The sequence below is a fragment of the Kogia breviceps genome, chromosome 10 (assembly GCF_026419965.1).
Source record: "Kogia breviceps isolate mKogBre1 chromosome 10, mKogBre1 haplotype 1, whole genome shotgun sequence".
In the NCBI taxonomy this organism is placed as follows: domain Eukaryota; kingdom Metazoa; phylum Chordata; class Mammalia; order Artiodactyla; family Physeteridae; genus Kogia; species Kogia breviceps.
In genome coordinates, this window is record NC_081319.1 from 37,371,752 (window position 1) to 37,398,940 (window position 27,189).

At 51.1% G+C, this 27,189-nt stretch overlaps 1 protein-coding gene across 2 annotated transcripts; it reads right to left on the reverse strand.

Annotated features, from left to right (window-relative positions):
• Positions 1-14,568: 14,568 nt before the first annotated feature.
• GRM2 (glutamate metabotropic receptor 2) lies at positions 14,569-26,331 on the reverse strand. Of its 2 annotated transcripts, XM_067044041.1 has the most exons (6): positions 26,211-26,329; positions 23,941-24,523; positions 20,639-21,476; positions 17,597-18,672; positions 15,425-15,605; positions 14,569-15,180 (listed from the first exon to the last, which is right to left on the reverse strand). In XM_067044041.1, the coding sequence occupies exons 2-6, from the start codon at positions 24,388-24,390 to the stop codon at positions 15,107-15,109; spliced, it is 2,619 nt and encodes an 872-aa protein (XP_066900142.1). In that variant the 5' UTR covers positions 24,391-24,523; positions 26,211-26,329; the 3' UTR covers positions 14,569-15,106. The 2 variants fall into 2 exon arrangements, with proteins under 2 accessions (XP_066900142.1, XP_066900143.1); XM_067044042.1 differs by lacking the exon at positions 23,941-24,523 and having other exon boundaries at positions 26,211-26,331.
• Between the last annotated feature and the right edge of the window lie 858 nt (positions 26,332-27,189).

Sequence of the window (27,189 nt, forward strand, 5' to 3'; positions counted from 1 at the left end):
CTTTTATTCAAGTAAAAAGTCAGGAGGCAAACATCCCCATCACTAATCTGAGTTATGGTTATAAAGTATGCTCACTTTGTGAAAAAATCTGAGGTTTACCTCTATCAATTGTGTGCATTTTTCAATACAAATTTATTTCACATCTGTATAATGGGTATATTAATAAAATGTACTTAATATAGCTACTGGATAAAATGAAATAACCTATGCACAATATGTATAATAACATATATATATACAATAATAGGTTCTTGAACACAGTAAATGCTCAATAAATGTTGTATATTGTTTTAAGTAAAAGAATAAGAATATACATGATTTACATTTTAAAAATTCTGGGAACTTCCCTGGTGGCAGAGTGGTTAAGAATCTGCCTGTCAATGCAGGGGACACAGGTTCGAGCCCTGGTCCGGGAAGATCCCACATGCTTCAGAGCAATTAAGCCCATGTGCCACAGCTACGGAGCCTGTGCTCTACAGCCCACGAGCCACAACTACTGAGCCCACATGCCACAACTACAGAAGCCTGTGCACCTAGAGCTTGTGCTCTGCAACGAAGAGTAGCCCCAACACGCTGCAACTAGAGAAAGCCTGTGCAGCCAAAATTAAATAAATAAATTTATAAAAAAAAATTCTGGAAGGGGAGGGAGGAACAGAATGGGGGTATATATGAAAAAATACTAGGCAGAAATTGATAATTCTAAAAGGATGGGTTCATAGAGGTATTCTACTTTTTTATATATACTTTTTTTAATAATAAAAAGGGAGAAGTATCACTGGAAGCAAGGGGATCTTTTTATTAAGAAGAAACTGTATTAAAATTGAGCAAAATAAACTAATTAAACCTAATCTTTGAAATCTTTCGTGGGGAGAGTGGTCAGTGGACGGTGGAGTAAGAAGTCCCTGAGCTCACGGGCATACGAAAATTATAACTCTACAGAGCAACTACTGATGAGGAAAACCAGAAGACTAGCAGAAAAGACCTACAACTAAGGATATAAAGAAGGAACCACAAGGAGATGGGTAGGAGGGACAAAGATGTGGTAGAGTCAAGACCCATGGGGCTTCCCTGGTGGTGCAGTGGTTGAGAGTCCGCCTGTCGATGCAGGGTACACGGGTTCGTGCCCCAGTCCGGGAAGATCCCACATGCTGTGGAGCGGCTGGGCCCGTGAGCCATGGCCGCTGAGCCTGCGCGTCCAGAGCCTGTGCTCCGCAACGGGAGAGGCCACAACAGTGAGAGGCCTGCGTACCACAAAAAAAAAAAAAAAAAAAAAAGACCCATACCCCCAGATGGGAGAGCCACAGATGGAAGGACAATTATAATCGCAGAGGTTCTGCCCAAGGAGTGAGTGATCTGAACCCCTCTTTGGGCTCCCCAGCCCAGGAGTCTATTACATTTCTACACACTTAAAACAAATTATCCAAAAAAGAAATTAAGAAAACAATCCCATTTACAATCGAATCAAAAAGAATAAAATACCTAGGAATAAATCTAACTAAGGTGAAAGATCTGTACTCAGAAAACCATAAGAGGCTGATGAAAGAAACTGAAGACGACACAAACATATGGAAAGATATATTATGTTCATGTATTGGAAGAATTAACACTGATAAAATGACCATACTATCCAAAGCAATCTACAGACTCAATGCAATCTCTATCAATACACCAATGGCATTCTTCACAGAACGAGAACAAATAATTCTAAAATTTGTATGGAAACATGAAAGTCCCCAAATAGCCAAAAAAATTTTGAGAATGAAGAACAAAGCTGGAGGTATCACACTCCCTGATTTCAAAGCTATGTTCATCAAAACAATATGGTACTGGTGCAAAAACAGACACATAGATCAATGGAACAGAATAGAAAGCCCAGAAATGAACCCACATGTACATGGGTTAATTATATGAACAATTATATGGACAATTAATCTATGACAAGGGAGGCAAGAATATACAATGGGAAAGGGTCTTCCCTGGTGGTCCAGTGGTAAAGAACCCGCCTTACAATGCAGGGGATGCAGGTTCGATCCTTGGTAAGGGAACTAGGATCCCACATGCCAGGGGGCAACTAAGCCCGCATGCTGCAACTACTGAACTTGCATGCCTCAACTAGAGCCCACGTGCTCTGGAACCGGCGTGCCACAAACTACAGAGCCCATGCGCTCTGGCTTGCATGCCACAACTAAAGAAGAGAAAACCTGCATGCCACAACTAGAGAGAAGCCTGTGCACCACAATGAAGATACCACATGACTCAACAAAGATCCCGCATGCCACAACTGAGACCTGATGCAGCCAAAATAAATAAATAAATAAATAAATAAATAAATAAATCTTTTAAAAAATGGATTAAAGACCCAATATAGTATTGTATGTCAACTATACTTCAATAAAAAATAAAAATAAATATAAATGGATTAAAAACTTATATTAAGACCTGAAACCACAAAACTTCTAGAAGAAAACACAGCTTGTAAGCTCTTTGACACTGGTCTTAATAATAATTTTTTTGGATGTGTCCCCTCAGTCAAGGGAAACAAAAGCAAAAATAAACAAATGGGACTCATCAAACTAAAAAGCTTTTGCACAGCAAAGGAAACTATTAACAAAACAAAAAGGCCACTTACTGAATGGCAAAAAATAACTGCAAATGATATATCTGATAAGGGGTTAACAGCCAAAATATACAAAGAACTCATACAATTCAACAACAAAAAAACCCAAATCCAATTAAAAAATGGGCAGAAGATTTGAATAAACATTTTTTCAAAAGACATACAGATGGCCAACAGGCACTTGAAGATGCTCAACACCATTTATATATATACACACATATATATAAATATTACTCAGCCATAAAAAAGAATCAAATCTTGCCATTTGCAACAACATGGACAGACCTAGCAGGTGTTATGCTAAGCGAAATAAGTTAGAGAAAGACAAATGCTGTATGATTTCACTTATATGTGAAATCTAAAAAACAAATGAACAAACATAACAAAACAGAAACAGAGTTATAGATACAGAGAACAAACAGGTAGTTGCCAGAGGGAAGGGGCTGGGGAAGGAAAGAAATAGGTGAGAGAGATTAAAAGCTACAAACTTCCAGTTGCAAATAAGTCACCTGTATGAAAAGTACAGTGTGGGGAATATGGTCAATAACTATGTAATATCTTTGTACGGTGACTAACTAGACTTCTCATGATGATCATTTTGAGATGTATAGAAATACCAAATCACTATGTTGTATACCAGGAACTAACATAGCGTTGTAGGTCAATTATACTTCAAAAACAAACAAATTCAGAGAAAAGAGATCAGATTTGTGGTAACCAGAGGTGGGAGGTAAGGGGGAGAGGAAACTGGATGAAGTAAGTCAAAAGGTACAAACTTCCAGTTATAAGGTAAATAAGTACTAGGGATGTAAAGTTCAGCATGATAAATACAATTAATACTGCTGTATGTTACATATGAAAGTTGTTAAGAGTAAATCCTAAGAGTTCCCATCACAAGAAAAAATTGTTTTCTATTTCTTTAATTTTGTATCTATATGAGATGATGCACGTTCACTAAACTTACTGTGATAACCATTTCATGATGCAGGTAAGTCAAATCATTATGCTGTACCTCTTAAACTTACACAGGGCTGTATATCACTTATATCTCAATAAAACTGGAAGAAAAAAACTTAATCTTTGTAATAACAAACATGGAAAGAGGGGTAAACGGCATTGTCAAATATATAAAAGAACTCAGAATATGGGGACCATGAGCCTTTCATGGAAAATAAAAACTAGTTAATAAAATTCCAACAATTAACGAGTAAATCAAGGGACTTCCACGGTGGCACAGTGGTTAAGAATCTGCCTGCCAATGCAGGGGACACAGATTCCAGCCCTGGTCTAGGAAGATCCCACATGCCACAGAGCAACGAAGCCCATGCGCCACAACTACTGAGCCTGCGAGCCACAGCTACTGAGCCCACGTGCCACAACTACTGAAGCCCGTGCTCCTAGAGCACGTGTTCCACAACAAGAGAAGCCACCGCAATGAGAAGCCCACGCACCACAAGAGTAGCTCCTGCTCGCCACAACTAGAGAAAGCCCGCGTGCAGCAACGAAGACCCAACGCAGACAAAAATAAATAAATAAAGATCCTGCATGTTGCATCTAAGACCCGGTGCAGCCAAAATAAATAAATAAATAATAAAATAAATGTAAAAAAAGAAAACTTTCCTCTAAAAAAAAAAGTAAATCAAAACTTTAAACTCAGGAATGAAAAAGCTGACTTAAAAGGACTGGTGGTGTCTTGTGCATGCATTAGATATAGAATGAATATTAAATAACTAAGTAAATTAATGTTACAGAACAGAATTTAAACATGATGAAATTGGACAGTGTAAAACTATTAAACAATGCTCTAATTACCATTTTAATGCAGTGTAAAAATACTAATTAATGAGAAACGTTCTCAATTTCTCAAAAAGGAATTAATCAATCAATATGGTCTACAATGAAAATATGGTTAATAAAAAAAAAGCATAATGTTGCAAGACCACCAGGGTGAGTTTCACATTTTGTGAATCAAACTTACAAGACACAAGAGGCTGTCCCAGCACCAAAGTTATTTCACTTGGAGAAAGGATCCAGAACAGGGAGCCCAGTGTCCCAGGGCCTGTGAGACCCAGACAATCTGTCAAGCCACCATCCCTGAGGAATGGGAACCGACATAAGTGCAGACCACATCACCACAGAGAAGCTGCAGCGCCTGGGCTCCCTCCCCTTAAATACCTCACTAGCCCCCTAGCACCTGTGGGTGTCTGGCTCGCACCCATCCGTGCATTGGCAGTGCATCAATGACGGGTTAGTCAGCAACCCCCAGACCTGGTGCAGTGTGCTTCAGGAAGAACTAGCATCAGTTCACCCTCCTCCTGTTCATGTTGTAAGAAGGTTGACCACAGGTCAAACTCTCTCTCCTCCCATTCCCTGAGACTAAAGGAATGTTTACCTCTAAATGTCACTGTCTCTTTTCTTAAACGTACAGGGATCTTTCAGGGGGAAAAAATATCTTTAGTGGTGAAGAAATGTATGTGAAGTTCTAAGTTTCTTCAGTTTCACTTCATATTCATTTTCTTCAATTAGAATCAAGTAAAATTAAATCTTAACTAAAAAAATAAACATATGGTATGATCCCATTTTTATGAAAGTATTTCTATCTCTCATTCTTTCTGTAAAAACGCATAGAAATATGTCTAGGATGCTATACCAGAAATGTCAATGATGGTTATATTTGAATGATGGAACTTGAGGTAATTTATTTATTTTTGGCTGCACTGTCTCTTCGTTGCTGCGCGCAGGCTTTCCCTAGTTGTGGTGAGGCCTACTCTTCATTGTGGTGCATGGGCTTCTCACTGCGGTGGCTTCTCTTGTTGCAGAGCACAGGCTCTAGGCATGGGGGCTTCAGTAGTTATGGCACGCGGGCTCAGTAGTTGTGGCGCATGGCACAGGCTTAGTTGCTCTGGAGCATGTGGGATCTTCCAGGACCAGGGATAGAACCAGTATCCCCTGCATTGGCAGGCAGATTCTTAACCACTGCACCACCAGGGAAGTCCAATAGGTAATTTATTTTCTTTTTGTACTTTACTGCTTAAACTGTTCATGGGGAGCATGTACTGTTTTCACAGAAAGAATAAAGCGATTTTTCTTAAAAACAAACAAACCTGATACCTTGGCAAGAGTCCTCAGGTATAAAACTTCCCTGTTTTACTCTCTTCCTCTTGCTCTTCCCTCCTCCCCCACCCCAAGTCTCCTCCATTTCCCTCCTCCCTCCCTTTTCACTTCCCTTTAACCCCCCACCTCTCTCCTTCCATTGCTTTCCCCAGTTCTAGCCCCTCTTCCCCAGACTGCGAAAACTGCATCTTTCCTGCTGATGCCCCGCGGGCCCACAGGGGTGGCAATGGAAGGCTCCTTCCCTTTTTCTGCAGGAGGCTGGGGTGGGCACATTTTTTCAGACCCTCAGCGACCCCCCCCCCCAACCTCTCAGGACCCCCCACACCAGGAGAGGTGGTGAGAGCAGCCACAGTGGGGCGGAAGGAACGGAGAGAGAGCACTCTGGCTGAACAGAGCTCTGGGGCAAGGCTCTCCACACGATTCCGCCCTGTGGACGAGCTTGAATCTTCTTCCTGTCTCCTTGTCATCCCCTCAGCTCCATTTTTTGCCCCCAGTACCTTTGCTCAATACATCCCAACTTCTTGGGTTGCGATATTCTCTCAAGGGTCTGCCTCTGCAGAAGGCTCACTATCCCCTACGCCGCGCCAATGAGCATGTGGCCGGAACCACCTTCGCCCAAGCCAAGGGACCCCCTGTTGAGAGGGAGCTCCAGGACCACCCAGACAGGCTGAGGGCTACCTGCAGTTTACCACAAGAAATCTCCCTCCAGAGGACGACTGGGTCATGGACCGGACTAGAGAGACGATAGGCCTGCCCACCCACCTCAAGGTAACTTCCACGCAACGTTTTAGGCGCACATTTAAAATCATAACACCGCCTCCACCTCCACCCCCGGCTACCCTTACAGATTTAATGGTGCATCTATGCCTCACTATCCTTGTCTCCTCTCTTCGTACCTACCTCCCGCTTACTTTCGTGCCTTACTGCGCTGGAAATGGGGGGAAAAACTCTGCCATTTTCCAACCTCGCCGCTCCCGCTTGGAACTTCTCATTACGCAGGGCACGTCAAGAAAAGTTTCCAGCCCTTCTCAGAGGCAGCTACAGACCGCGACTAAAGGAGCTTTGCCCTCAGGGGTTTGCCTTATCCACCACTTAATTAACAGTCATCAGCTACAACCGTGTGGAAATATAAAATGTAGCCTTACTTAAATAGATTGCAAGAGACTTCGTGCTGTGGTCTTGCCGCGGTCCCTTCGCGAGTTCCCTCGTGCCACAGGCGGTCTGCGTGTTGGGAGGGGGGCCGTCCCGCGCCCCTCGGTCAGAGCCCACGGTGGTAAGACCGCGCCCAGGCCGCCATCATTAGCTGCGTACCGCCTCAGTGGGCTGCCTCTTGGGGGCAGGCGGAGGCGGGGGCGGGGGCGGGGGCGGGGGTCCGGCCCCACCCCCACCCCCGCCTCGCCCTAAAGGCGAGGGAGCTCGGGCTGGGCTGCGTTGCCCTTGGGGCCACGCCCCCGGCGTACGTGCTCCAGAGGTAACCCGCGTCTGCTGGTGCCCTTGGCTCACCAGAGTTGCGGGATTGGGAGGCTCCGGGAAGCTCTGTCTGCTTAAGTGCAGACAGGGTGCCTCCGCCTGGCGCCGCCATATCCCCTCCCTTCCCTGCCCGCCGCCCGCTGGAGCGACCCCATGGCGGGGAGGGGAGGGCTGGCTGGCGACGGGGGCGCCGCCCACAATAAGGAAGGGAAAAGAGAAGCTTTTTCACAAACCACCTCCCTTAATAGCCAATGCCTGTTTTCAGAAACTTATCACGCTTTTCGAGAAAGGATGGTTCCCTGACCAAATACGTCCTAGAACTATGAGAATGTCCGTTCCAGGGGAGCAAACCCTGGAACACAGGAATTAATCATTGGCCATAGAAGCTATAGAGAAGCCTTCAGGAAGGTTGCTCATCCGGGGTACCATGGACGCCACGTTAGGACACGGCCCCAGGACGCTGGGGCCAGTAAGACCGCCATATGGGGGAGGAGATAACCCCTATTTTGGCTAGGGTCGAGGGGACTAGGTGACCTCTGGAACCAATCCTGTCTTAGGGAGCCCCCACAGGAGCTCCTAACGCTAGTGCTCCTCTGTTACAGGAGTACTCTCTCCCTGAAGGAACAATGGGAAACATCTCCATCCCCAAGGCCTCACCCCTTGGGATCATTCTGAGTCACTGGAACAAGTTTTCTCTAGATTTTTAAAATTATTATTACAAATATTGAAGATGATATCGGTATCAGACAACATCAATTGCTTAAATGCAAACGTTATTTTTTTAATTAACATTACTTTCTTTTTTAAATTAATTAATTAGGCTGCCTCCGGTCTTAGTTGCAGCAGGCGGAATCCTTGCTGCGGTATGCATAATCTCTCTCAGCGCGTGGTCTTCTCTCCAGCTGCAGCGCTCTGGCTCCAGAGCTCGTGGGCTCTCTAGTTGGAGCACACGGGCTCAGTAGTTGCAGCACTCGGGCCTAGATGCCCCGCCACACGCAGGATCCCAGTTCCCCAACCAGGTATCAAACCCACATCCCCCACATTGGAAGGCGGACTCTCAACTCCTGGACCAACAGGGAAGTGCCTCTATATTCTTTAAAACGAAGAAATCTCGTTTTCTTTTGTAAAACAGCCTGACACCAATATAAACTTGAGGACCATCAGGCCTGGTCAGAGAATGGAATCCTCAACTATAATACCGTCCTACAGTTAGACACTTTTGCAGAAGACAGGGAAGATGGACAGAAGTTCCTTATGTTCAGGCTTTTATGACCCTAAGAGAAAACCCGGAGCCTATGTTAGGGAAACTTGCTGGCTGGGATCCCTTCAGGCTACACAAAAGCCCTCTCTATTGGCATTCCTGGAGGAACCCAAGCTCCCAGGCAGAAGACCCTAGCCCCAACACTCACCATCGTCAGCCCCTCCCCCACCCTAAAAGCCCTTTTATCCTTCTGTACCAAAAGCACAGCCAGAGCTTCTTTGCCCCCTTCAGGAAGTAGTAGGTGGGCCTCAGGGAATTACCAGAGTCCACCCCCCTTTTTCTTTGACCTCAACCAGCGCCGCACTCCTTTGGGTAGATTCTGGGAGGACTCTAGCTGGTTCACCCAAGAATTCCAGGGACTGACTTTCTCCTCTGACTTTACCTGGAAGGACCTAAATATTGTTCTTTCCCACTGCTGCACCACTGAGGAAAAGACCTGTATTTGAGCACAGCATCAAACATATGCTGATGGATTACACGTTGCCCAACCTCATCAATACCCCGTGGGCATGACAGCAGTGCCTCTAATGGATCCCAATAGGGACTATCAGCCAGGCCAGCTTGGTATCACTAGACAGGGCCACATGAGCCTTTGCCTCATTAAAGGGATGCATAATTAAACCTGTTAACTATAAGGTTAAAGAGATCACCCAAGGCCAAGATGGAAATCCAGCCCTATTTCAGGCCAAATTGGCAGTTGCCCTCAGAAAGTATACGAATGTAGAGCGAAACACTTTTGAGGGACACACTGTATTTGCAAACCACTTCACTAGGCAATCAGCACCTGACATCCGTTGGAAGCTTCAAAGCTTGCCATGGGGCCCCAAACCCCTCTCAACCTTCTTGTTGATACAGGGCTTTCAGTGTCTTTAATAGAGGGAGAAAGGGAGGAACAGCATGACTTAAGAAATGGCAAGCCAGGGAATTCCTTGGTGGCACAGTGGTTAAGAATCCACCTGCCAATGCAGGGGACGCAGGTTCAAGTCCTGGTCTGGGAAGATCCCATGTGCCACGGAGCAACTAAGCCTGTGTGCCACAACTACTGAGCCTGCGCTCTAGAGCCTGTGAGCCACAGCTACTGAGCCCGTGGACTGCAACTACTGAAGCCTGCACGCCTAGAGCCCGTGCTCTGCAACAAAGAGAAGCCATCGCAATGAGAAGCCCACGCACCACAACGAAGAGTAGTCCCCACTCGCTGCAACTAGAGAAAGCCCACGTGCAGCAATGAAGACCCAACGCAGCCATATATAAATAAAAGTAACAATTTTTAAAAATCCATCTTAAAAAAAAAAAGAAATGGCAAGCCAGGCTTTTGGCAGTTGTCATGACAAGATCTAATCCACCTCCTGGTCACCCCAAAAGTACTCTCAGAACACCCCTGCCAGGAAAGGGAGCCTGTTTTACCTGTGGGAGCTCCAAACACTGGAGCAAGGAATGTCCAGAAAACAGGTCCCAACCTCTACCCAAGACGCCATGCCCAATCTGTAAGAAGATGGGCCACTGGAGGAGAGAATGCCCCCAGCTCTGAAGGGAGTGAGGAAATTCCCCCATGCCAGTCATGGCAGTGGTTGATTGACGGGACCTGGGACCTCCCAAGGCTTCCTAGAAGACAGTCATGACATGGGAGGAACCGCGGGTGACCACTGATGTGGCAGGTAAGCTTGTCCAGTTTCTAGTGAACACGGGAGCCACGTACTCTGTCCTGACTTCTCACACTGGGCCCCTTGCCCTTGAAACCTGCTCTATTGTTGGGGTAGAAGGAAGCCCTAAGCTAAAACATTTCACCACCCCTCTCACTTGCACCCAGGGAAAGACCCTTATAACTCACAAGTTTCTTTTCATGCCTAAATGCCCCAGTCCATTTACTGGGAAGGGATTTTCTCTCAGCCTTGGGGGCAACTCTTACTCTCCCTGAAAACCAAAAGCAAGGCCTACTTTTGGCTGGATTATGCATTATGGACAGTCCAGCCCCAAATATTCCCCCAAAATTAAAAACAAACAAAAAAACCCTATAGATCCACAGGTCTTGGATCAGGGAATCCCAGGGAAAACAAAGTTTGTCACTCCTTTAAAAATCATCTTAAAGGGAGCTAATGGCTTCCCTTCCAGGTGTCAATACCCTCCCTTTCCAGTAAACTCCCTGTATCTGTGCTCTTTTGCTTCTCATGAAGTCATGGCTCCTTTAACCATACCCATCCTAATGGTCCTCCTTTTTTAATTTTTTTAAACATCCCCTCACATCTTTCTAGCAACTTCTAACCGTGAGGTCTGACAGACCCAGAGTCACTTTAAAAAAAAATTATTTATTTGGTTGCACCGGGTCTTAGTTGTGGCAGGTGGGCTCCTTAGTTGTGGCATGTGAACTCTTAGTTGCGGCATGCATGTGGGATCTAGTTCCCTGATCGGGATCAAACCCAGGCCCCCTGCATTGGGAGCACAGAGTCTTATCCACTGCGCCACCAGGGAAGTCCCTCGTTATTCACATAGTCACAGCCTCCAGCTTACAAACATCCACTATCTGACACCATGAATGCCATTACTAAAGTTACTAACTCTTCTGACTGCTGGATCTGCCCCCACAGCTGTACCTCCCCAGAGGACCTACATCCTTTAGGACTCCCTACCTCCTTGAGGGACTTGATGGGGCAAACAGCAAAATATTTGGGGTTCTCATTTACCACCCAGTGCAGTAAGGAAGGAAGGACTGGGGCAGGAACCAATTGGAGGCCAAACTCTCTGGAACAGACACCCTCCTCCAAATCAGAGGGAAGGGTATTTCAGCTTTTAGACACAGTTAGCCTCTGTTTTACTGGTATTAGCATCTGGAGACAAGAATTACGATGGCTTAATGAAACATACTACAATCACACTCTAATTTTTAGTAATCACAGTTAGGTGACAGACACCAACCAGACTGCCAATATCTAACATGTGGGGAGCATCACTATCTGGTGGAAGAACCTAGTGACTGGAATAACTAAAACTAAAACTCACAATAAAAGCATAATAATAGTTAACAATACACAAGAGAAGGCCAGCAAAGGGATTGGACAATATTCTGGACTGATGTTTAATATAATGAATACACTCAGATATACTCCAATTTCTCCCTGTTAGCTGCTGTATCGAAACCTGAGGTGCCAAGGGAAAAAATCCCACAACTTCAGAAAACTCCAGCTTCAAATGATGATATGTCAGGGATTTCAAACCATCCCACTTGAAGATGAGGACTATTAACATCCACTGGATAAGCATGCTGCTTCCTTCTACTCCCCACTCTTCATGTCCGCCACTGTAAACAACCCCCAAACCCCTATCTCTGACAGATAGCAAGGAGACCTGGACAACACCCACTGCTGGACAACAACAACTGCTCAGCTTGAAGCAGTTACAGAAGATGGACCATCGACCCTTTGCCCCTTGAAAGACTTTAAGGGTCCAGATTCCTTGAAGGGGGAATGTTAGAGCAGGTAGATAGCTAGATGTGAACAGAGAAAGGCGGACACAGGCCAAATGGCAGACACAGGCCAAATGGCAGGAAACCATACATCTTGTAAACAATGGGGGTCCTTGGGCAGACAAAGAAAAGCAGGAACTTCTGGACTGACAGGAAACCACACATTTGGGGTGATAAGTGTCCTGGAGCCAAAGAAAGGTGGGAAAAGGCGTGACTCTCTGGAGTCTGAAGGTAACATTTTGCTCATTATGCTCTCATTACAATAAAATTAGCCTTGCAGATAAGAAGTTCCCATCATGCACCGACACCATGACACTTCTGATCAAGACTAAAGGACAAAAATCCCTCCTCCCCTCGGGAAAATGGAGCTGGGATGAAAATCAGGGAATCCTCCCCAATGAATATTCCGTTCCTTCATTTCTATACCCCACATTACTGGCTTGCCAAAGCAGCTCAGCCCAGCTACTTACTTGAGCCTGCCTGCTCAAGCGTTCTGCTCAGAGCGTTCTGTTGCTTAAGTAAATCCTGGCTTTGCTTTCTTGACCTCCCTGTCTCGTCTCCAAATTCTTTCTGCCACGAGACAAGAACCTACTCTCCAGTAACATCCGGAAAGGGCAGGGACCTCTGAGCCCCCACCCCTTTCAGGGCTTTGTGGACATGAATGTGGCATTGGAGAAGAGAGCAGGGACATAAACCCAGAACACTCAGGATTGGGAGGAGAACTGGGGGCTTGGTCTTAGTAATGTGTGATAAGGACTGAGAGCTAAGGAGTGAAGGACAAGAGATTCTCCACCTTCAACACTGTGGGGGAGTGGGGATGGCAAGGGAGGGAGGAAAGGGATGTGGTCCACAGACTTGAGGACTGAACTTTAGAAAGTCTTCACCCACCTCCTGCCCTTCTCCCCAGCTCCCAGGCCTCTGGGCCCTCTCCTTGGATGGGTGGCAGGGATAGGAGAGTCTTCACTGAATACACTTTGTACCTTTTTAGCTGTGAACCATGTTAATTACTACCTTTTAAAACTTATTATTTTTATTACATTTTAAGGAAAATATACTTGAGCCATGAGAAGGAGGGTTGCTTTTCAGTTGCAAGAGGAGTTGCAGAGTTGCTCAGTTGCAGAGCCCTGTCTTGGCCTGCCCAGGGCCTGGGAGGGTGGGCAAATGTTCCTTGGATCTAGTTTAGCATGAAGACCCAGAAAAGGCCACACTGGAAGCAAGGAACAGCACCACAGTTCCCATGGAGCGCAGCACCCTGATGCCTGGTTACTGGGGGCTGCACCCAGGCCTGGGTCATTCAGGGCAGGGATCTGGGGCAGAGATACCCTAGTAGAGTTGCCAAAATGAGCAAGTGAAAATACAGGATTCCCAGTTAAATTGGAATGTCAGATAAACAATAAAAATGTTTAGTGTAAGTATGTCCCAAGTATCGCATGAGATATACCAAAAAGATTTCCATTGTTCATATGACATTCAAACTTGACTGGGCATTCTGTATTTTATTTGGCATCCCTACACCCCAAATATTGGCTGGAGAGGAAAAGCCACTCTTGCAATTTTCTTTTTTCGGTTTTCTGTCTTCATTTCTTCAATTGATAAACCAAATTTCCACAGCCTTACCAGCCTATAGATGCAAATGAATTCACTTAAAAATAACAAATGTCGGGACTTCCCTGATGGTCCAGTGGGTAAGACTCCGTGCTTCCAATGCAGGGGGCCCGGTGGGAACTAGGTCCCACGTGCATGCCGCAACTAAAAGATCCCACATGCCACAAGGAAGAGCCCGTGTGCCGTAATTAAGACCCGGTGCTGCCAAAGTAAAAATAAATTTAACAAACAAAAAAACAAATGTCCCTGGTCTGCCCGTATCCCAGTGCAGGACCTCGTCCCTCTAAGATACCTCAGTCTGGGCCCTCCCCCCAAAAGTTCCTCTGCTCCTGTGGTAGCTGGGTGCCCACTGTCCCCTAGGCCACAGGAGGGCAGCAGTTGCTTGGCTGAGTCGTGTCCGAGCCTGTGCCTCGGCGCCCTCTGCTGGTCAGTCCCAGACTGCAAACGCGGGGGCTGCTAGAGGGCGCTGGGCTCCGCAATCCCACCGCGGGGCGAGCGCCTCCAGGGATGGAAAAAAGGCCCCCTTCTTCCACCTCTCACCGGGTCCGACAGCAGATGGTCTCTCCAACTGCCCTCCCTACCTCACCTCCTCCATCCTCACGCCCTCTTCCTGGCTTTGTTCACACCACGTGAACAGGCAATGCTCCATCCAGCCTGTGCCTCCTCTTGGCTCCCTCCACCCCAAACGCTCAGCCTGGCTCTGAGCTGACCAAAGGCTCCTCCAAGTGCCAGGCAGGCCAGACAATGGAAAAGCCCACAGTTCCCAAGGGTCACAGTCAGCTGCCCCGCCTGCTCCATCACCCACATTGTCCACGTCCTCCCACAGACTGCCAGGTGAGCTTGTGTCCATTTATATCTCCCGTCCTCACCCCAGTAGTGCCTTGGCCTGTCTGTAGCAGCTCCTTTCAAGGAAGGATGGCTTATTCATTTTCTGTGTCTCCACCAGGCGGGACTGGGTCTGTCTTGTGGCCACCAGATCCTCCTAGCATAGGCACAGAGCAGAGTGAACAAATACTGGCAAAATGAAGGTTGAGAGGCTGTGGTGGGGGTGAGGGGCCTCCCTGGATCAGAGGCAAAGAGTGATTTTTTTTTAAATAAAGACACTTTATTTACAGATAATACAAAATAAACCACAGGACAAACTACTGTGCGGGGGGGAGCGACAGCCCCCATTTTGACCCCCCTCCCCATCCCAGAATAACATATAAAAATTTTAAAAGGCCCTAGAAGGAGGGAGGGACAGGGCTGGAAGCACCTTTGTTGATTGGGGATTGGGGCCTTCAGTCCTCAGCCATCCGGTTCCAGTGCAGAGTGGACCCTGGCTTGCTCCCTTCCAAGTCCTGCGCCTGGCAAGGAGGGGACACAGCTGCCAGGGCAGTTGGTGGTCGTTATAGAGGCTCCCAGACCAAGGACCCTGACTTCTGACTCTGAGGGTTGGAGTGAATAGGTTGGTAAGTGGCGTTGGGGGTGGGCATGGGGTTGGCATTATTGCAGTGCTCCAGCCATCTTCCTCCTGGCCCTGGACACGGGTCTGCACCAGCTTCTGGGGAGCAGCTGTGTCGGGGCAGGTGTGTGGGAATCCTCAAAGCGATGATGTTGTTGAGTCCACCACCTCGCGGCCGTTGCAAACAGTGGGGACAAACTGGGAGCCAGACCCTAGGGAAAGGAAGCTGGAGGTTGGGGACAGTCCCAAGGTCCCTTATACAGTAGGGAAGCAGGGCTGCGGAGAGCAGCTCATCATCACCCCCGCACACCCTCTCCTGTCCAGCCTCATCTAGGGGGCACTTCACCCCAAGCCAAGGAATCTCAGCAACCCAGGGAGTTGCCCCCATGATGAGGAGCTAAGGTGGGGAGAGGGGGCACAGGTAGAGAGGGGTCTTAGAAATAGATGGACGCTGACCTTGGCCGAGGCTGGAGCTGGCTCTGGCAGCTGCACTGCTGAAGCGGCTGGTGGGTGCGCGGTGGCTAACCACGTTCTTCTGTGGCTGGAACAGGATGATGTGCAGCTTGGGCGCGAAGAGACAGCCGAGTACCACAGAGCTGCTGAGGCTGACTGACACGCACATGGTGGTGGTCTGCACCTGTGATGGGAGAGGTCAAAGATGAGTCTGTCCCACAGGCCTGGGCCTGGCCCCAGGAACCCTGCCCAGGAGGTGGGGTAAGGAGCAGGGGAGACTGTAAGCATCCAACACTGGACCTTGGTCCATCTGCCAAGCTCCAAAGAATTTTTAGGAAGGTTGGGCACAGTCCCAGCATCATCCCCAGTGCACCATCTTCCAGGACGACCAGAGTTCTAGCTGTGGGGGTGAACATGCAGGGTGCATGTGGGAGTGCGTGTGCAGGCATGTGTGTGTGTGCGGGTGTGTGTAGGGGTGCAGGTATGGAGTGCATGCATGTAAGGGCATGAATATCTGTATGGGGGGTGTGTATGTAGGGGGTGGTGAGAGTGTGCAGTTGTGTGTGCAAATATAGGATGCATGTATATGGATGTGTGGGAAGTTGTGAATGTTTGCCAGGTGTGTTGGTATGTGCACGTGTGTGAGTGTAGGGATACGTGTGTGTGGGTACTGTGTGTGTACATGCCAGGTAAGTCCTTAGCCACCTATGATTGCCATGCAAATGCAAATCATATGCAAATGCAGGCTGAGTCAGAGCAGATTCCCTCCCCAGCTCTGGCCTCCACTGCCCAGGCAGGTGGCCCAGCAGGTGCAAGAGCAGCCACGCCCAGCCGTCCCTGGCCACCGGCACTGCCCACCATACCTCTGTCCTGAGGGAAAGGGCTTTTGCAGGGGCTCTTGCCTCGATTTTCCTGCTCCTTTAATTGTTAAAATTGTCAGCTCAGACCCTGCTCTATACTCCCAAGCTGAGTGAGCTTAGGCAAGAAATTGAACCTCCCTGAGTCTCCATTTCTTCATCTGCAAAATGGGGAGAGCCACAGAATTTACTCCAGAGTTGTGAGGATTACCCAAGATTATCCTCTTATTGTTCAGAGCTCAGCTCACCTGTCACCTCCTTGGGGAGGCCTGCCCTGACCACTCCATCTGAAGCAGCCATTGCCCCTTGAAGCTGAGGAGACCCATTGAGCACTCAGTGCCAGTTGGAATTTTGCTAGGAAGCCACCAACTGGGGTACAGTTTTCACCTGCTTTGACCTTCCTGAACCCTACACCCCAGATCTCCTCCCCCTCTTTGCTTCACCTTTCCTGACCTCCCTGGTTTCATCTCTCAACATCAGAGTTGCACAGCTCTGGGGGCACCATGCCACACTGCACAGCTCCAAGGGGCATCAAAGCATTGTACCCTCTGGGGCTGCTGGTTTAATAGCCCTGCCATTCCCATTCCTGCTTCATTCTCACCTCTGCCTACCTTTCCAACATGTACACCCCCCAACCTCAACTCCAGGTGAGGGGGAGGGCAATGCAGACCCTCTGCTCCAATCAGCTTCCGTATTGGCTGCCCTCCCCACCTCCTCCACCCTACCTATTCCCACCTGCCTGTGCTGCAGAGTCCAGTTCAAGGACCCCTCTTCCAGAAAGCCCTCTCTGACTTCCTACACACTCATACACACACCACCACCACCACCACATACACACCTTCCTCTTCTGTATTCTCACTGAGGCCTTTTGTCAACCTAAACCAGTCAGCAGCTCTTTGGTCAATCACCCTGCTAGCCCGGGAGCTCCACAAGAGCAGAGTCCAGGGCTCCACTTCTGCAGCCAACCCCTCAGTGGAGCAGGGTAGAGCCTCTGCTCATTTGGACATATTTTGGCACCTCCACCTCCACCCAGGTTAGGAGATAACATCTGAGTCCTGAAATCTCTTCTCAGCTCTAATTCCTCCACCTCCATGGCCATTTCCCCAGGCCCCAGTCAACTTTCCCACCTTCCCCTGGGGTCTACTCCTAACTGGCCCACCACAAGCTGTGTGCTCCTGGGTGAGGATTTAACCTGTTGGAGCCTCAGAGTTATCAGAAGATTAAATGAGATGTCAGGAAATAGAAGGTCCTGTGTCCCACTCCACCCTGCCCCCCACCCACCCCCAGGCCTCAGCCCACCCTGGAGCAGGTGGCTCACCCGGTAGTCACTGGAGGTGACATAGAAGATGGGCAGGAAGGCCAGCCAGATGATGCAGGTGGTGTACATGGTGAAGCCGATGAACTTGGCCTCATTGAAGTTTTCAGGGCACTTGCGGGTCTTGAAGGCATAGAGTGTGCAGAGCGCAATGAGGAGCACATTGTAGGCCAGCGAGCCCAGCATGCTTGCATCGCGGTGGTTGCAGCGCAATGTCACTACCTCCCGCCGCTCGGGGGCTGTCTCCTTGCCCGTGCCTGGTGCCTCCACCACCAGCCAGGCAGCCACAATGAGCAGCTGGCCCGAGATAAGGGCCAGACAGATGGCCACCTGAGAGGCAGGGCTGATGAAGCGTGGCCGCTGGGCTCCCTCCCGGGCCCCACCGAAGATGCGCGCAATGCGGTTGGTCTTGGTGAGCAGGGCCGAGTAGCAGACGGAGAAGGCAGTGCCCAAACCGAGGCGCCGTAAGGTGCACACCACTGTGGATGGCTTGGCAATGAAGACGAAGGTCATGCAGTAGCAGAGGAAGACACCACCCAGCAGGATGTAGCAGAGCTCCCGGCCAGAGGCCTTGACCACTGGGGTAGCATTGTGCCGCACGAAGACGCCCAGTACAAAGAGGGTGGCCAGGGCGCCTAGGCAGGCGATGGTGACAGGTCCCACGGCCCAGGCATCGCCCCAGCGGATGTACTCCTGGGGCAGCTCAAAGCAGCCAGTCAGGCTGGCATTGGGCCAGTAGCCCAGGCCACAGTCAGCACAGGTGAACTCATCCAGCCGGTACTCGTAGGGCTGGCAGGGGATGCAGAGCCAGCAGCAGACCTCCCCCGGCTGCATGCTTTTCACCTCATTCTGGAGGCAGGGCTCACTGCAGCGAGAGGCGGGCAGGGGCCCGGCTGAGAGGGAGGCCCATGGGATGAGGCTGGTGTCCAGGGTCAGGCCTTCTGCCCAGTAGCCCACCTTCTGGTAGCGATAGCGCCCACTGCCTGCCCGCAGATAGGTGAAGATATTGTAGCGACCAATACCATCCCCAAAGCGGTCGAAGCGGACCTCACTGTGGGTGTCAGCTGGGCGGAAGGGGGCTGGGGTCGGGGAGGGAAGGAAGAGAGGGTTGGATTGGTGGGTCATCCTGATGTGACCTCAACCCTAACACAGAACTCAAACCCCAAAGCTTAGGTCAGCCCTCATCCTTCTGGTCCTCATCCCAGCACTAAAACCAGCCTAACCTCAGCCATTTTTCTAAATGAGAGGCTACAATAAACCCCAACCCTAAGCCCCAAATAGAACCCCAACCTTAAAATCCAGGCACCTCCACAAACCTAATGCCCACACCAATTCCCAACCATGACTCCTAAAACCCAGCCTTAGACCTTCCAACACAGACCCCAGACCCCAACTTTATCCCAACACACACCACAGCCCTTTCCCCAAACCTACCATGGAGACCCCCTAAGGCTAAACTCGACCTTAGGTCTAGTCCTGGTCCTACTTTTAATCCCATCAATGACATCCTCAGCTCCAGTCCCGGGCAATCCTAACACTGATCCCAGTGCAAGCTGAATCCCAACCTCAGGGGTCACCTGGAACCACCAATGTTCACCAGAATATGCTTGGCAGGCAGCTCACAAATCACTCTACTCCCCATCCCCATTCCCCTGTGAACCTCACATCTCTCAGCCAGGCTCAGAGGCAGGTACCCCTGTCATCCCAGGTCCCAGTGAGAAGTGATGTTCAAGTTAGCAGATCATGTACTTAAGGTCCTGTGGTGAATGGTACAGCCTGGTGTTGAATGCAAGTCCCTCGCAGCCCCTAGTCTTTCTACCCAAAAAAGTCCTCAAAATCCAACTTGAGCCCTACCGTAAATTGCACCTAGCCCAGTGGGCTAAATTTAGCCTTGTTCTAATGTCAACCCAATCAGACCTAAATGCAACACTAACCCCCACTCTGATTCTCCCATAACTCTGAATGTCAGTCTTATTGGAATTACTATTCCTCTTCATCCTGGTCCAGTACTCCAAGCTTTGTCAGCCCTGGCACCCTCTCTCACTATTCCCACAATGATTCTTCCTGAAGCACAACGATGATTCTGAGGCATTTATTTTTCTTGAAGCTGGAACTTCTATTAAAATAACTTTTGGGGCTTCCCTGGTGGCGCAGTGGTTGAGAATCCGCCTGCCGATGCAGGGGATGCGGGTTCGTGCCCCGGTCCGGGAGGATCCCCACATGCCGCGGAGCGGCTGGGCCTGTGAGCCATGGCCGCTGAGCCTGCGCATCCGGAGCCTGTGCTCCGCAACGGGAGAGGCCGCAACAGTGAGAGGCCCGCGTACCACCAAAAAAAAAAAAAAAACAAACAAACTTTTGGTTTGAAGAGATTGTGGCCACCTTGAGTGGAAAACCAAGATTAGGAATAGAAATTTTCCTGGAAAATACAGAGTGTCATCCTGATGCACCTTTCTTCTGACTCTCACTGATATTTTGCTGCCTGACAATGGGCTTGAGGTCTCCTGATCCCTACTCCCTGCATGATAAAGAGACAGGAGATAGGGGCTTCCCTGGTGGCGCAGTGGTTGAGAGTCCGCCTGACGATGCAGGGGACGCGGGTTCATGCCCCGGTCCGGGAGTATCCCACATGCCGCTGGGCCTGTGAGCCATGGCTGCTGGGCCTGCGCGTCCAGAGCCTGTGCTCCGCAACGGGAGAGGCCGTGACAGTGAGAGGCCCGCATACCACAAAAACAAAACAAAACAGCAACAAAAAGAGACAGGAGATAAAGGGCAAGGCCCAAGCAGGAACCAGAGATCCTCACAGTGAAGGACCAGGCCAGACATCTACTCTCTGGAAGGAACTCAGAAAGTGGAACCTTAGTCCTGGCTCCTGTTGGAGTCCTCTCTGCCTAGCTGTCCTTGTTCTGGCTCTGACACCAGCCCCTTGGGTAATGCCCTTACGTGCTATGGGCTATGTTTTCTTAGCCGTGTACTAGAACCTGAGCGCCTGTTCCCTTTCACCCTCCGAGGGCCAGCTGCCTGGTGGACACTGGCCAGCACCATTACCATCGAACTTGACGTTGAGCACGAAGTCTTTGTAGAGGCGGCGCCCATTGACAGGCCGCATTGCATCACAGAGGTGGGTGGTGTTGGGGCAGAGGGCGCGATGCATGTTGTGCAGTGCGTGGGCCATGGCATACACCGCATTGACCACAAACATGATCTTGGACTCTTGCTCAAAGGGCACAGCCTGCAGGGAGTGGGCTGCACAGTCTCTCTGCCGGAAGCTGCAGCGGAACCTCTGCTCCCAGAACTCGCGAAACCAGGGGTTCCGGCTGTTATTCCACGGGTCCAGGCTCCGGAAGTAGGAGGCAAAGTCGCTGATGGGGTAGGAAGCCAGCTCTATGGTGATGGCACCTTCAGCAGCACGCTCGCTACCTGCCACCACACTCTCCAGGGCCCCCCAGCCATCGCTGGCCACCCAGGTGAAGCTGGCATTGAGACGCTGGGTGGCAGCGAGGAGCTCGCGGGCGTCCTCAGAACGGGTGAACAGGACAGCCACGCGGGCACTGGGTTTCTGCAGCAGGGCTCGCACCACGCCCTCGAAGGCTGTGCGGCTCATAGCACGGCCCACCTTCTCTGAGGTGGCCACACAGATGTTGCGGGCACGGGCCTCTAGCTCAAACGCTTCGATGCCTGTCTCGCCGTAGTCGCCCTCGGATGCCACAGTGGACACGTAGGTCCAGTTGAAGAAGCGGAGAATCTCAGCCATGGCTTTGGCTTGGAAGAAGTCAGGGGGCACCGTGCGGGCAAAGTAATCATAGCGGGACTTGTCACTCAGCTTGGCACTGGTGGATGCATAGCTGATCTGAGGGATCTGAAATAGCCGCAGGAGGTTGGCCACCTGGGGTAGGGGTAGAGAGGGCAAAGGTAGAGACCAAGTCAAATGCTGGAAACAGATGTGCCCCCACAGCTATAGGACCTTGGGATCAAGTGCCCAAGGTGGTTGTCCCTGAGGTCTCCCTCTCCCAAAAGTCCTATATCTTGTCTTGATGTGTCTTCCCCCTGGTGGCAGGGAGTTTTCTATCCTTCCCAAGGGCTGAGAAAGACCCAGGACCAAGGCACCAGGGTCCTGAGCCACACCTGAACCCCTTTGCTGTCTCCCTTCAGACTCATGGCAGTAACAAAAAGAGAGAGCTAAGGGAAGGCCCAAGTCCTGGGTGGAGAGAGGTTGGCCACTGGCTGCACAGGGAAAAGGAGGCCCTAGATGGCAAGTGGGATGCCCAAGGCTCTTAAGCTCTCTACCTCGGAGTCAATTCTGATGGGATGATGGAGAAAGAAGGAAAAGACTCCCCCAGGAAGACCCAGACTTGAGGGCTCCATAGCCCTGAGAGCCCAAGAGTTGGTCTCCACTGGATGCCTGAGCCTGAAATAAACAAGGCTTCCTGCCTACCACTGCCTGCCTGGCAGCCGATCTCCCACCCCCAGATTCCTGGGACCTGTCCCTAAGAGTGGGGTGCAGCCAAGGACCAGGTGGGATGGTGGGTAGGTGAGAGCAGGGCATGGCCCAGGTTCCACAAGCGGGAGTTAGGTCCTGTATTTGCAACTGGGACACAGGTTTTTACTCTGACAGTGTCAATGCCTTCCCTGTACTTTCTAACTCTGTGCCCCTAGGCAAGTTAGCAAACCTCCCTGAGCCTCAGTTTCTCATTCCTGCCTTACAAGGTTGATGAGCAGATAAAAATGATGTATGTGAAGCCACAATGACTGGAAGATGATAGGGGTTTTGGCAAGAGAGAAGGGGCCAGAATATGGAGGAATCATTAACAGGCAGGTGCAGCTTATGGATGAAGGACTGAGCTTTGCTTTGACCCAGAAAAGGAAAAATCAGACTGATGTTGAGGTGTGGGCCCTGCTGCAGGAGGCAGGCAACTTGGGGTTGGAGATAGGTAACTGGGCTCCTGAGATGAATACATGGGGCCCTGAAGAGAATTGTGAAGAGCGGGTGCTGGGAAAGCACCCCAGAGGCCCCTGCAGACATCAGCAGGTGGGAGGATGCCTACCCATCCCTGCCTCCACCCCAGGGCTGCAGATGTAGGTGCTGGTACAGCCACACCTGTCCAAGCTACTGCTGGCCACTTCCAGTAGCTGGGACTAGCAGGACCAGTAATTCATTCCCTGCAATAGGGATATGAGCAGGCCAGAAGCTGCCTTCATGGTTTAGACTCCTACTTCCTTTCTCCTAAACAAGCCTTCCAGGTCAGGGGTCCTGGCCCTGCTTCTGATGGCAATGCCCTCTCCTGGCCTCCTAAAGAAAGCTGAGGCCCCAGACAAGGCCCTCCTTGCAACTCCCAACCCCAATCCCAGCTCTGGTCTCACCTTCCAGCAGCCTATGTCAGGTACCAGGAAGGTAACGGTCCAAGCAAGAGGAGGAACCCAGTCAGGGACAGGGAGGATCCCACCTGGGCTAAAGCAGCCAGGTGTGGCAAGGGACATTAGCTGAGCCAGTACCCTCTGCTGACCCCTTGTGGGAGAACGGGAGGAGGGAGGACCTGGTTCCCTCCCCTTCCCACCCCTTCAAATCCTACACCCACTGAAGACCCTTGGGTACCCTCCTCACCTCCACACACATCCTGCTTCTCTTCCTTCTGGGCCCCCAACCCCTGTTTCTCTTCTCTGGTTTGCTCTTGGCTTCTATCTTCCACCCCTTTCCAATCCAAAGAGAGATGATCTGACAGTCCTGGAGGTCCTTCCTTGGCTGAGAGCCCTAGGTTCACGTCTCCACTTTGTGAGCACCTGGACTTGTGCCTTGCCTCTCTCCAAGCCTCAGTTTCCTCATCTATGAAATGGCTTAATAACAATAGCAGCTAATGTTGATTACGCCGTTACGATCTGCCAGGCCCCCTGATTCATGCTTTGCATGTATTACCTCATTAAATTTCTACCACACCCCTAAGAGTGGTAAGTATTATGAGTACCATTTTATAAGGATGAAACTGAGGCACGGAAGAGAGAAATAATGTCCAGAATCACACAGTAAGTGGGAGAGCCAGGATTCAAAACTAGAGTTCTGACACAAAACGCCTATTAAGTTTATTTGGGCTGTATAACATCAGATGTGTGTGTGTGTGTGTGTGTGTGTGTGTGTGTGTGTGTTGGAAGTGGGATGCTTTCCTTGCACAGTCTCTAAAATTCTACTCCCATTTTGCCACAGGGGCACTTTCTTAGTCTTCTGTAAAAAGCTACTCGAAGGAAGCTTCTAGTCCCTCTTCTAATGCATGGTAGCCCAGAGCTCCTGCTCAGCAGGAATTCCAGGTCCCCACCTCTGGCCCCCCTCCCCAGCCCCCATTGAAACAGCCCCCATGTACCTGGATGGAGACATCGCTGTAGGAGCCGCCAATGACACCAGTGATTGCAGTGGGAGCATCACTATGGGTGGCATAAGAACCATCAGGGCAAACGTGGCGTGAGCCATCGGCACCATGGCTGAGTGATGCACGCACGAAGTCAAGTGCCTGCTCCAGGGCATGTGTGTCCTTGGAGCAACTGTCGAGTATGTGCGCACCCAGGCGCACGCCCGGCAGCAGGCTCGGGTCATGGTTGATACGATCCAGCGCAAAAAGCATGGCCTCCAGGCGCTGGATGCCGCGATGTTCATTGACAGGACCACACTCCTCTGCTGGGCCGCCCTTCTGGTGTACCGGAAACAGCCCACCCAGAATCAGGTCCCCCTCCAGGGTCAGCACCTTCTTGGCTGGGCCCTCAGCCACAGCGCCCCACAGCAGCAGCAGAGCCAGGAACCCAAGCAGTGATCCCATGGCCCCAAAGGGGATAGATGGGTCCAGCAGACCTGGGCCTCCAGGGGGTGAGGGCAGAAGCAGCAAAGGCAAAGAGAGGTGTAAATAGACCAGGAAAGGACAGACAGGAAAAGGATGAGGAGGGACCCAGCTCCTGCAGAGAGAGAGAGACAGACAGACAGACAAACAGGTAGGGAACAGTGGAACCTGAGAGTGGCTACCCCTTCTGACGCTGCCTCCCTCAAACTCCTTTCCCAGGGACTGAGGAGCCAGGGAGAGGTGGTGCCCCTAAGTAGGATGAGAAACTCCTGGGACACCCCTTTGGCCTGTCTCTCAGCCCTGCCCAGATGTGGGGCTGGAGATGGGCTCTGTGCCCATACCAAATTTAGCAGAGATGGAGGATTACAGAGAGTAGAGGCCCAAACAGAAAACAGAAGACCCAGAAGAATGTCTAACACCCTGCACAAGCCTCCCGGGACCCCAAAGTCAACAGCTTTGCAGCAGAAGGTCACAGTTACAAATTTGGGAGTCCAGTCCCTATCCTGAGCCTTGGATTTCCAGAGAGGAGCCATTGCTGGCTGAGAACCCACCAGGGAAGAGGGAAGGAAGAGTCTCTACAGGGTAGTTAGTCTCCAACCTCTAGGGAAACTGAAGCCCAGGTGAGCACCCAAGTTTCCCAGCCTCTCGTTCTTAAAAAGCCATCCCCAACGCCCCCTGACTGGGGAAGTAATAGAGACTCTAGGCTTTGGAAGTTAGATAGCAAGGTAGAGAGGCTGGCCCTAGGGAGGGACACCGAAGTGACCACAGGTCCTAAAGTCAACAGGGAAAGTAGATGTGAGTGTATGTGTGTGTCAGGGGTGGGGGGGCAGTCCATCCGGTCAAAATCTCAAAACAGGGCTCAAGGTGAGATTTTGGACACCCTAGCACTAGGTAGACTGCCGTTTGAGACTTTTTGCTTTCGCTTTCTCTTCAGCTCAGAACCAAGCAGAGAAAGTCACCATCTCCAGTCTCCCCATCCTTGGTCTCAGGGCCCGGTCCATCCTGGCCCTCAGAGACCCTGCCTCCCTCTCCCACTCTGCACCCTATATTTGTGCCCCAGCTGCCCTCCCAGACACCCATCCCACACAGGCTCTCACAATCACACAGGCTTGGGAAGGCTAGCAGAGGGAAACTGAGCCTGAAGAAGGGCAGAACTAGTTGAAGGACCCGATATCCTGGCCACAGAGACTGGGGCTGTTCACTTTGCCCCCTCAACTCCCCAGGGTTAATCTGCCACTGGGGCTAGGCCAGGAGAACTGCGATCCTGTGCATACCCAGAAAGAAGCAGCTCAAGCAGGCAAACAGGAGAGAGAGGTAAGCATGAAGACCAACACAGATGGGGACACGGACCCAGATGGGGGCTGAGGCCCAAACTGGTCAAGACCACGATCCTCCCACAGGGGTGGCTGGAACCAAAGCTCCAATAAGGGACACAATCCTGAAGGGAGAGAGAACCCTAGAAGGGGGCAGCCTGGGGACCTGGGCCACAAAATTCAGGGAGGGAGCGATGGAGCCTGAGAGGCTGAGACAAAGACAGAGGCACAGACAGAAAGACTGACCAAAGGATGGAGGGGCAGGAAGAACGAGGGATCGAGACGCAGGGCGTGCGTTCTTTGGGGAAGAAAGGCGGGACGTCTAGGGCTGTCTTCCCGCTTCCCGGAGCTCCTGGCAAGCGTTGTCTGGACGACCTGGCCAGTCCCAGCCCCAGGAGCCCCAGAACTCGAGGGCCCGTGGGACCCCAGGACGTGGGATCAGGATCGATAAGGTCGGTGGCGGCCGCGGCACCACCAGGCTTACCCTACCTTGCGCGCCCGGCTCTGGCGCGGAGAAAAACGGAGAGGAGCCGGGGGCGCGGCGTTCCAGCTCCCGCTAGCTCGCTCGCTGGCTGGCTCGGCAGCTCTGCGCTCTCCGCCCGCCCGCTCAACCTGCAGCTTTCAATCGCGGCCCGCCCCGCCCCCGGCCCCGGCCCGCCCTCAGCCCCTCCTCCATTCCTCCCCATTCCCGATCTTCCGCGCCCAACCGGGTCTCCGCCTCCCCCCACCCCACCCCGACTCCTCCAACGCTCCCCTCTTCAGGCGCACCGGCCCGGCGCTGTCCGCCGCGTGGTGCTGAATCCTCGGGCTCTCCCGCCCTGTGCTGGAGCAGGTGCCTCTTGGCTCCCTCCGCCCCAAGTCACTGCGTCCAGGAGAGCAGCGGGCATGAGGCACTGGGCTGGGAAGGTCACTGAGCCCCGGGAGGTGCGCACAGTGCTATGGGTTCCCATCTGTGAGAGCGGGAGGGCTGGCCCTACGGTAGTGGGGTCCACTGAGAGATAGGTAAAGGGGCACACAGGAGACAGGTGGAGCGCTTAGCCTGCTGCGTCCCTGTCCTCACACTGATTCTCCCTATCCATGAACTGCAGTTCCGTCCACATGCCAGGCCTGGGGTGGGGGCATGTGTCTTCAGCCCCAAGTGCAAGGTGGGGCCTGAGTCACTAGAAGGAAGAGATGGAGTGGGGGGGGGGGAGGATCAGAGGAGGATGGGACATTCTCTTCCTTCCTGCAGATGACCTTTAAAGCCACTACACCCCCCACACATCCAGCCCTGACCTCCCCCCACCCCTCCACTAATCTCCACTCTCATGTGCAAAGGGCATGAATGGCAAAGAGATACTAATCTGGGGTGGGGGGTGGGGTTGCAGGACCAGGGACTCAGGGTCAACCCTGAGGGACAGGCTGGGGCTGGCAGGGGGATCTGGGAGGGAAGGGGCTGGGGAAGAGGCTCCTGAAACTGGCTGCTGCG

Excerpts from the sequence above, each read along its gene's own strand:
- GRM2 (XM_067044041.1), bottom strand. The coding sequence starts at position 24,390 with ATGGGATCACTGCTTGGGTTCCTGGCTCTGCTGCTGCTGTGGGGCGCT. Across the intron at positions 15,606-17,596 it reads TCACCTCCAGTGACTACCGG|GTGCAGACCACCACCATGTG; the intron begins GTGAGCCACCTG and ends CTCCCATCACAG. Across the intron at positions 15,181-15,424 it reads CAGCTCCAGCCTCGGCCAAG|GGTCTGGCTCCCAGTTTGTC; the intron begins GTCAGCGTCCAT and ends TCCTTTCCCTAG.